The sequence below is a fragment of the Triticum aestivum genome, chromosome 3D (assembly GCF_018294505.1).
Source record: "Triticum aestivum cultivar Chinese Spring chromosome 3D, IWGSC CS RefSeq v2.1, whole genome shotgun sequence".
Classification (NCBI taxonomy): Eukaryota; Viridiplantae; Streptophyta; class Magnoliopsida; order Poales; family Poaceae; genus Triticum; species Triticum aestivum.
In genome coordinates this window covers 567,143,248-567,153,550 of record NC_057802.1, presented here as the reverse complement: position 1 = coordinate 567,153,550, position 10,303 = coordinate 567,143,248, and the positions used below count along the sequence as shown (strand labels likewise).

General features: G+C 45.5%; 2 protein-coding genes across 4 annotated transcripts; both read right to left on the bottom strand.

Annotated features, from left to right (window-relative positions):
- Nucleotides 1-314: 314 nt before the first annotated feature.
- On the bottom strand, nt 315-3,109 carry LOC123075494 (uncharacterized). 2 transcript variants are annotated; one of them, XM_044498085.1, is made up of 4 exons: nt 2,937-3,103; nt 1,744-1,771; nt 1,234-1,306; nt 315-649 (listed from the first exon to the last, which is right to left on the bottom strand). In XM_044498085.1, exons 1-4 carry the CDS (start codon nt 2,963-2,965, stop codon nt 540-542), a joined length of 240 nt encoding a protein of 79 aa, XP_044354020.1. In that variant the 5' UTR covers nt 2,966-3,103; the 3' UTR covers nt 315-539. The 2 variants fall into 2 exon arrangements, with proteins under 2 accessions (XP_044354020.1, XP_044354019.1); XM_044498084.1 differs by having other exon boundaries at nt 319-649; nt 1,627-1,771; nt 2,937-3,109.
- A 3,829-nt stretch (nt 3,110-6,938) lies between these two features.
- LOC123080545 (DIMBOA UDP-glucosyltransferase BX8) lies at nt 6,939-8,607 on the bottom strand. 2 transcript variants are annotated; one of them, XM_044503474.1, is made up of 2 exons: nt 8,073-8,607; nt 6,939-7,976 (listed from the first exon to the last, which is right to left on the bottom strand). In XM_044503474.1, exons 1-2 carry the CDS (start codon nt 8,515-8,517, stop codon nt 7,078-7,080), a joined length of 1,344 nt encoding a protein of 447 aa, XP_044359409.1. In that variant the 5' UTR covers nt 8,518-8,607; the 3' UTR covers nt 6,939-7,077. The 2 variants fall into 2 exon arrangements, with proteins under 2 accessions (XP_044359409.1, XP_044359410.1); XM_044503475.1 differs by having other exon boundaries at nt 6,939-8,010; nt 8,073-8,572.
- Between the last annotated feature and the right edge of the window lie 1,696 nt (nt 8,608-10,303).

Below are 10,303 nucleotides of genomic sequence, written 5' to 3'. Positions count from 1 at the left end.
TTATTCGCCAAGTATTTACGATCATACCAAGGGATCCCACCCCGACGAGATAAATTCTTGACACATCTCTTTGACACAAAATTGAAAGGTATCTAAAACCTTTACATATTAGGCAAATTATGGTCTTGGTAATGTTTCTGTTCATGAGGATTGGGTAACTGGATACATGGTTTTAGACAATTGTATGGTTGATTGTGGGCAACTAGATACATGGTTTTAGACCACTGTACTGTTGATTGTGGGCAACTGGATACATGGTTTTAGGCAACATTATGGTTGATTGTAAGCCATCATGACACCTAAAAAAGGGATAAAGAACATACACATGTTCATTTTTGGAGGGGGGGTCACAAATAAACTTAATCCGCTAAAAACACTTCGTGGTTTTAGTTATGTCCCCATGACCAGCTCCACACCGCTCCCCCTCTATGATCAAACGCCTAGGTATTTATGATCATACCAAGGGATCCAACCCCAAGGAGATGAAATTCTTGATGGATCTCTATGACAAAATCTTAGTTAAAAGGTATCTAAAACCTTTACACATAAGCCAAATTATGGTCTTGGTAATGTTTCTGTTCATGAGGATTGGACAGCCGGATACATGGTTCTAGACAACTGTATAGTTGATTGTGGGCAACTATGACACCTGAAAAAGGGATAAAGACCATACACATGTTAGCTTATTAGGGGTTCACTGATAAACTTAATCTCATAAAAAAACTTCATGGTTTTAGTTATGTCCCCATGACCAGCTCCACCCCGTCACCCTCTATGCTCCACCCCGCTACGCTCTATGATCATCCACCAAGTGTATACGATCATGCCAAAGGATCCCACCAGAAGAGAAGAAATTCTTAACGCGTCACCATGACACAAACTTCATGAGATTGAGCAATTGGATTTATGGTTTTAGGCAACTGTATGGTTAATTATGGGCAACTATGTTATCTTTCATGTGTTGTGCATAAAAAAGGGATGGAAACTATATAGGGAAACTATGGTATCTTTTTGTGTGTGTTTTTGTTGTGTGATAGTTTCTCCGAAATCACACAATATTTTACGTATTCAACAACTACAGGCAAAAAAATGGAAGACCTATGTGGCCATGTGCTAGATGCAGCTAGGACAAAGGGAGGAATTTAGAAATAGCTACTTTCAGAATTGCAATAGCTACATCTCTACATCACCAGCTACATCTTTACTTTCAAGAAAATGACTAATGGTGTCTACCTGCTAACCAGCTAAAAAGGAGTCTTCCACTGCTCACCGGGACCTCGACTCCTTTGCTCCATCTGCACTCTAGCTACAACCAATGGATTTCAGAAGCGTGTTAGGAATAAAACTACCCAATCAATTTGCAATGGTAATAAGTTAGGCCCATAAATCACCATTTCCTGCATCACTAAAAAACCGAAGCAACTCTAATTGTAATTGTAGGCAACTCGTGATAAAAACAGGAGCAACTAGTTGCGAACAGTTCCCTAACAGTAAGAATCAGTCTGGGAATGATACAAAATAAAGATGGTAGACTGAAGAAAACTGGAAGAAGCCCCTATCAATTCTGTAAAAATTAAAGCATCTTTCCCTGTAATTCCAGGCAACCATGTTAAAAACTGGAGCAACCTTCCATAAAATTCCATTTTGCTTGTCTTCCTTATTTAACTTCATCAACTTCATCTTTTGTGCGCTCTTATACGTGTGTGCCACGGTTCGAGTTTCGTTCCGTTCAACAACACTTACATCCGACAGTGCTGGTCGATGGAGCAGCCTGGTTTTTGAATAACAAAGTGTCAAAAAAACATGCATGATATCTGAATGAAATCAAAAGAAAAGCATTTTATCAAAAAGGATATCTAAAAAAACCACGGGTACCCATTGGTGGAACTAAATGTCTTTTTGGGTGTATGTACAAATGGACACCCATTAATTTTGCAAAAACGTTGACGACGCATGTATAGTATCCTATATGCATCAAATAAATTTAAAACTCTAGTATTCTGAATTTTAGGGAAATAGGTACACCCATTGTCTCGGGGCTGGCTAAGCCACTGCGGCTACCTCCTGTTGTGTGAGATATGTCAAAAACAAAAACTGTCTGAAAAAATAGCAGCGAGGAATAGTGTCGATTTCTATGGTGAGGACTAATTCATCCTTCCGCCTGGCACCAAGCAGATGGCATGTAGTACAAATCTCTCTCTCTCTCCCTCATTAATTTGTCCAATGCTGGTTAATAGCTTTTGTGCCTCATTACGCTTACACAATTTCAAACTTGAGATGCTGATTTCTACCAGTAACCCTTTTTTTTTGCGGGTGAAAGAAATTACCAGTAACCTGCAACTGCAACAAATGGACTGTTCTGAACTTCCAATCCTGCATATTTTTTATGAATTTTTACCACTCTTGATTTTCAGGAAAACAAGTGGGTTTCATACATTATAGTTTGGAACAACACAACAAAGTCAGAACATCAAAAGGATTTGTCACAAACGTAGAAGAGACTAATAACTAGGCTGATGATGGAGACTGTTGTTCCTCCAATCCCAGCTGGAAGACGAAGCAATGGAAACAAGCAGCTGGCCCATTATTGTTTGGAACTATTCTCTACGTTACTCGCCAAGGAATAGTGGCGAGGAAGCTCCTCCCGGCCACGGCGCTCACAGCGAAGGAGCCCAGCTCTGGCTGTACCACAATTGACCCACGGCCTCTTCGCAACCACCCACACCCTCAATTTCAGCACACATCTCTCACAGGGGCCGCTCGTCCGGCGTGGATGCCGTACGGGTCAATCGTCCACCTCCCATGCTCGTGCGCATCACCGGCGACACCACCGGAACACCCCGCGTCGAAAACGTAGATCCCGATTGCCCCGCTCTGTGCCATGAAATAACGTCGAAATCGAATGCGAAAAAAGTAGCCGGTGGTGCGGTGGTTACCTCCGTGGTCGCCGGCGAGCTGCGCCCATGATTGGCCTTCCTTTGACGATGAATCAGCGCCGCAATTGCCCCGCCTCGCTCCCGTCGCCTGCGAAAAGAATGGGGAGGAAGGGGAGCGGAGGTGCGGGGTGATTTTTTCCCTGGAATTACTATTCACATGGCCCCACCAGAACTCCTGTCGGCACATGCATCGTGTCTCCCTGGCAGTTCGCTCCATCGCGAGAATCGAACGGTGTAGGAGCGTGCGCTCGATCCTCCCAAATAGTGCAGCTGCACTAATAAGTATTTATTAGGGTAAAGAATTAGAAAAAACACATCATATAAGCTGGGATTCGAGCTCGCAATCGCGCTCTGGTAAAGAGAGGCCGCAAGCCAGAGCGGCTGATTCGTACTCATGGTTAAAGGACAGCGCGAACTGTTTACAACTAGCCACTTCGGTAGATTGGATTATTTTTCCCTCTTTAATCATTTCTTGAAAATTCGAAATATTTTTTTAGAAAACTTCCAAACATTTTGAAAACCCACACGAGTTTTAAAAAAATGAGAACAAATTTTCGGATTTGTAACCAAATTTAAAAAGAGGAACAATTTTAAAGTTGTGGACAAGTTTTGATAAACACGAATATTTTTTAAAATTTCGACAAATTTTCATAAAGACAAAAAACATTTTGTATAGTTGTGATTTTCAGAAAAAAAAGTCAGAAACATTAATTTTCAAATTTGCGAAAAAATCTTGAAAAACGGAACATTTTTTTAAATCCCAAACAGTGTATAAAATAAGGAGCATTTTTTAATTTGTGAACAAATTTTGAGAACCGATTTTTTTCAAAAAATTGTGAAGAAACTTAGGAATGCGGAAAAAAATTTCAAATGTAAAACATTTTTTGAGAATCACGAATTTGAACAAATTTTGAAAACACGAACATATTTAGAAATTCCATATTTCTTTTTAAAATTGAACAATTTTTTGAAACATGAACAAAATTTAAACCTCAAAACTTTTTTTGAAAAACACAAATAATTTTTCATACTCCGAACTGTTTATTGAAAAGATGAACGAAATTTTTGGAAAATAAGCACATTTTTTGAATATGTGAACAAAATTTGAAACAACGGACATTTTTGGGAAGATGTGATCAAATTTTGAAAACAAGATATTGTTTCAAAATTCGAAATAAAAATTGGAAAAATATCGTAAAAGCTTCAAAAGTAAAATAAACATTAAAAACAAAAAATGGTAAAGTAATAAACGAAAAGGGAAATTAATAGAAACACAAAAAAGAATTAAAAAACCTCAGAAAACTTCCAAAGACCTTTTCAAATAAGAAGATTTGAAAATTATGAACAATTTTTTAAAACACGAACATTTTTTGAATTTTTTAATGTTTTTTAAGAACAATTTTTTTTTGAAATTTTCAAACAATTTACGAAAGATGATAATAAACATGGGAAATAGAAAACCAGCAAAAAAACAAACATAAAATAATAATAGAAAGAAGAAAAAGAAATAGAAAAGCAGAAAAAAGAAAAAGAAAAGAAAAGGAGAAACCGAAAAAGAAAAAACGACAGGAAAGAGAATTGAAAAACAAAAAAATGAAAAAGAGAGAAAAGAAAAAAAATTAAAATAAAATAGAAACAGAAAAACCGATTCAGGAACCTTCTAGAAGGTTCCCGAAACCGGGAAAACCCGGCTGGAACCTTCTCCCAAAATCAGTATACGTGGAACACACACCTCGCTTCTAAACGGGCCGTCCCATCCCTTGTCGATCGCTTCGATCTCGCGTCTGCGGCGCCCCGACGTTTTGACGCAGAGTGCGTCGAATAGGGAAACCCGGCCATCATGGCTAGTTTTATTAAGATCAAATAATCAGTACATCAGCAACTAGTTTAGTGGCGAGGCAACCCGGGGTTCCTCCGACCACCTACTCGAAGTCTTATTACAAAAACAATACTGAGCTAGAGCCGCTTGATTAGCGGACCGATAACAATGTTTAAACTTAACCTTTCCAATAGAAACACTAATATTCACACACTCCGCCAAGATTGCTGAGGCAGCATCCCACCAACATGATTGACTAGCGCAGAAGTCTATAACGATAATAGAATCCAACTCCGCTTCTACACGGTGAAATCCCAAATTATTTGCGAGGATTAATCCACCCTCATTGCCATTGCCTCCATAGTTACCACATTGGCTGCGAAGAGGAGCCCCACGCTGCCGCCTTGCTCGGCCATGGATCCGGGCCCTCTGCAGCAGGCGCCGCTGGATCTGGTCTACCGCCACTCTTCCGCACCTCCTGCACCCCCTGCCGGCGCTGGATCAAACCATTGCTACCATTGACAGCACGCACGGGATCGAGAATTTTTTTTTGTTTTTGAAATTAATACTAGTAGCGCGGGTAGCACCCACGCTACTACTAACAGGCGTAGTAGTAGCGCGGATGCACCCGCGCTACTACTACAAGTTAGCTGTAGTGTCGTAGTAGTAGCGCCGGCACCCGCGCTACTACTAGGCTTTTTCCTAGTAGTACGACTCCGGTCAGGGAGGACGATGGCGGCGTCTACGTCGTTACCTTTATGAAGGCATCGTCAAGCAACTATCGTCAACCTGCTCGTGCCGCTCCGGGAGAAATCCAAAGATCACCGGATCGGACGATGGCAGCGCTGCAGTGTCATGTTCCCTATTGGGGGCATCGTTTATGGAGCGGCGCCGGATGGAAGAGGCATGAGGTGGTGTAGCATGCCTTCTCTCGCGTTGACGATGGCGGGTCTCGGTGGCATGGAGCAGCGGGGTCTCGCCGGTGGGCGTGTGAGGATGGACGAGCGCAGGATGGTGGCGTTGTCTGGCGTCGTGGTGGCGTCGACGGCAGCTAGACCGGGCAAGGTAGATGCAGCAGTACATCACTGAAGATGGATTGGTGGCAGGTGGCTGCGGCGGCCTCATACCCGGCAGGCGTCCTGGTTGAGGAGTGCACCGGATTGGTTGGTGCCCCATACCCGACAGGCGTCCTGGTTGGGATCTCAGGTCGTAGATGTTAGGTTTGGCTTCGAGGTCTGTTTGGTATTAGGCCCAGACTATCAGCATCCCTACATCAACTGGATAAGAGCAGCGATAGATGTTGCCTAGACGGTGACTTTAGTCTTACTGTTGTATGACTTTGTAATGTCTTGTGTGAATAATTAATAAAGTGGCTACCTGCATCGTCCAGATGCAGAGGCCGGGGGTCCTCCTCCTTTTCTAAAGAAAAACCTACAACATCATTTACATGGAAGTCTAAAGCTCCGCTGGAGTGTCGCTTCTTTTGTTGTCTGGCCATCAAGAATCGCTGCTAGACATCCGCTAGGCTTGCTCGACGTGGGCGACCCCATCAAGTCTCCTTCCTGTTCTGTGACCAGAGTGACGAGACATAATGATCAACTGTGTCTTGGCGAAGGAGATATGGCACCACATCGCTATCACAAGTGGAAGACCGAAGTTTGAACCGAGGATCAACGAGACCTTGCCCGATTGGTGTGTCAGATGGGAACTGAGCCGAGGGACGAGAACAAGAAGTACGCACGGGCTTTATGCCTTCTAGGCATGTGAAAAATCTGGAAACACCGGAATGACATCATCTTCAACGATGCGTCTCCATCTCTAGCCCATGTCATCCGGAGGATCGAGAACGAGGGAAGGGTATGGGCGACAACGGGGCTGATCACTCAGCAAGGTTCTTGAGGGGTTAGTAGTGGAGGCCTCACCACGGGTAATTCAGGAGTAGTCGGTCATGTAGCTCATGGGGTGGAGATGGCTTCGATGAGCCATTTGTAAATTATGTCCTGCATGACCCATTGAGAGTCTCTCTCCAGTTTCTTCTATAATGAATGATACACCCTCTCATACATATTTGAGAAAGAAAAGCTTTTTTTATAAAAAATGCTATGCTTGCCAAGTCAGTAAAGAAGTACTCTTTCTGTGAAAAGAATATAAGATCGTTTAGATCACTACCGTGACATATTTCCTTCGTCCTCAGAATAAGTGATTCAACTTTGTATTATTAGTGAGGGAGTAGCAGTCTTTGTAGACCATCACGTACAAATATTATTGTTTGCATGCCGTAGCCACACACGTTCTGACAGACTGCACCATGTATACTTTGACTCATAGGGACAGTATGTGATCTATCAACTTGTCTACCGCCAGCTGAATTGACCCGGCGCTGCTCAGAGCCTCCATTGCTTTGATCTGAAGCTCCTTCGCTCTCTCCCTCATGGCCGCGCCATCTTCCCCGTCCATGAACCTCGCGATCGCCACCTCAACCTTGCCCCGTTCCAGCTTGCCCACCAGCAAGGCTCCCGTCCGCCACACCTCCTCGACGTACCTCCCGTTGGCCAGCTGATCGCCGAAGAGCGGCCTGCACAGCATCGGCACCCCCTCGCAGATGCCCTCCAGCGTCGAGTTCCAGCCGCTGTGCGTCCAGAACCCGCCCACCGCACGGTGGGCGAGCACCTCCTGCTGCGGCGCCCACCTGACCACCTTGCCCCTGCCCTCCGCCGCCCGCTCGAACCCCTCCGGCAGCTCCGTGTCCCCGGAGCCAGAGCCGATGACGAGGCCCCGCCGGACGACCCACAGGAATGGCCTGCCGCTGTTGGCGAGGCCCCACGCGACCTCCTCGAAGTCTTCCCGGCTCACCGGGGCCACGCTCCCAAAGCTCACGTACAGCACGGAGCCCGCGGCCTGCGCGTCCAGCCACTCGATGCAGCTCCGGTCCGCCTCCAGCAGGCTGCTGCCGGCGCCGCCGATGGTGGAGAGCTTGTGGAGAGGGCCGATGGCGAACACCCCGACGCCGCTGGCGGCGAGCTCGGAACGGATCGCCTCCAGCTCGGGCGTCTCGAGCGCTTCGAACGTGTTGATCACGATCCCCGAGGAGTTGTCTGTGACCTCGGTGGCCGTGTCCAGGAGCCTGTTCGCCATTTCTGGGTTGGGATATTTGCTGGGGTCGAACAGGTCCGACACCCGGATCGGCGCCAGCTCCTTCACCGGCTTGTCCAGCTCGTGCTCTGAGCAGAGTATTCCATCCAGAGATCTCAGCAACTAATTGTGATTACGATTAGTAACACACAAAAAATTAGTAGTGAGTAGTGACTGTAACTAACCTTGCGCCGGCAGGTATGCCTTGTCGTGGAGCATGGCGTAGGACCTGAACAAGCGGATGGCGGCGGCGCTGCCGGTGTGCAGCACGACCGTCGGCATGCCCAGCTCGGCCGCGGCCTTCTGCGCGGCGGGGAGGCTGGTGTCGATGACGAGGCACGCCGGGCGGGGCGCCAAGGCCGCGAGCGCGTCGCGGACGCACCCTGACGCCTCCATGGCATCGTTCATGGCGAGGATCTTGCCGATGCCGTCCTTGGCGTCCGGCATGCCGCCGTCGGCCACGGCGACGAAGCCGAACTCCGGGTGGGCGGCCGGGTCGGGGGCGTTGAAGGTGGTGTGGAGGACGGTGATGGCGAGGCCTCGGCCGTAGAGCGCGTCGGCGAGCTGCAGCGCCGGGCTGAGGTGGCCCTGGAACGGCAGCGGGAACAGCGCCACGTGACCCCTGGCCATTGTTGCGGAGCAGCTGAGTATTTCGCCGGTAAGAGACTAAGTACGACTATTTATATATATCCTGTGCTCACCATACAGTATCTGTGGTGCAGAATGTTATAGTCAGCGCACCAAGCTTCCAGGAAATTTCGTTGTACTAAAATGGTAGAGTAGCTCGCAAGGCTCTGGACTGACATTAGAAGATTCTTTAATTACAAGATTGGGTTTCTTGGGTGACAGGGATTGATGTAGCGGGCCTTATCTATAAGTTTCAAACTAAAGATATTTTGTTTTCGGGTAAAACTTATATGCAGACTAAAAAAGACCGAAGGAAGATTTGCAATTACATCAACATGCGGAAATTTCGAGAAGAAATACACTTTGTAAAATGGTAGAGTAGCTCCCAAGGCTCTTGACTGACATTAGAAGATTCTTCACAAGATTGGTTTCGTTTCTTGGGCGACAAGGAGTGATGTAGCAGGCTTTGACTTGTCAGGGTAATTAAGTCACTACAACTAAATAAATAGTGAAAATGGACAGCACATAATTAAGTGGGTGTTTGTTTTCAGGGACTTACTGGTTTAGGGGTCCCTATAAGTCCCATCTAAACCAAACATGAGGGATTTATAGGGACTTAAATGGGCATTTGAGACTTATGAAATAAGATTCTCAAGGAGGGACTTATAGGGACTTATAGTTGTAATATGGTCTTTTAGTTCATGTTAAGTCCCAGGAACCAAACAGGTAGGGACTTTTTAGGGACTTGGGACTTATAAGTTGGGACTAAAAAAAGTCCTAAGACTTATGAACCAAACAGGGCCTAAGTAGCCACGCGGCAAGGATAGGGGTCACGTGGTCTGATAAGGTGGACAGGGTGATTGTCGACGGTGATGTGCTGACGGGCGTAGTTGAAACGGTCAAATGGTTGAACTCCTCCCACACTAGCAAAGTAACCTTGCACGCGAAGCTCGAGTGCTCGCAGCCAAGATTTTGGATGAGATTAAGGATTGGAAACCCGCACTCAACGGAGCAGGAGGTTTACAACTTTTTTTTTTTTGCGAGAGAGGTTTACAACGTTTTGTTGGAGAATAGCCTAGTTTTGAGTGGACTGGGTGTTGTCTTCGAGTTGTTCGCAACTTGCTAGTAGACTTCTTGCAAATATTTATTCTCTTCTATAAAAAATATGATACGTGTTTTGCGTACTAAAAAAAACATGCATGCGAAGCGACCGGTAACTACTCAGGTTTGTGTGTATAGAAAGAATACATCAGTAACTTTTCTAAACTGGAAGGATATGACAGCCTCTTTTCTAAAAAAAATCTAAATTACCTAGTTGGAGCTGCTTTTTTTTTGTGGGTCACCTAGTTGGAGCTGCTTTTTTTTTGCGGGTCACCTAGTTGGAGCTGTTGTGTTTATTTGAATACTCCCTCTGTATCTATCAACGATGAGATTAAAAAGAGTAGACATGAGAAGAACGCATGGAAGCTGTAGAAGTACTGCATTTATAGTGCTAACAAGTTCCAGTGAAAGAAGAAAAATACATCTCCAAGTTGGATATTTGCTACACCTGTATTTGGCCAGCCTCCACCAAAATCCATGGCACCAAAGACAGATTGTGTTGCCCTTCAGGAAACGATCAAAGCGAATTTCAACTACTTTGAGCTCAAATCCATAGACCCACAGGAAAAAGTTGCTTGGCAATGGGTGCTGACTGTAGGACATTCAGATGGTTTACTCTTGGGCATCGACAAAAATCAGTAATTTGTCTCAAATTGAAGTTTTGGCCGTTTTTCCTCGGCACCTCTAT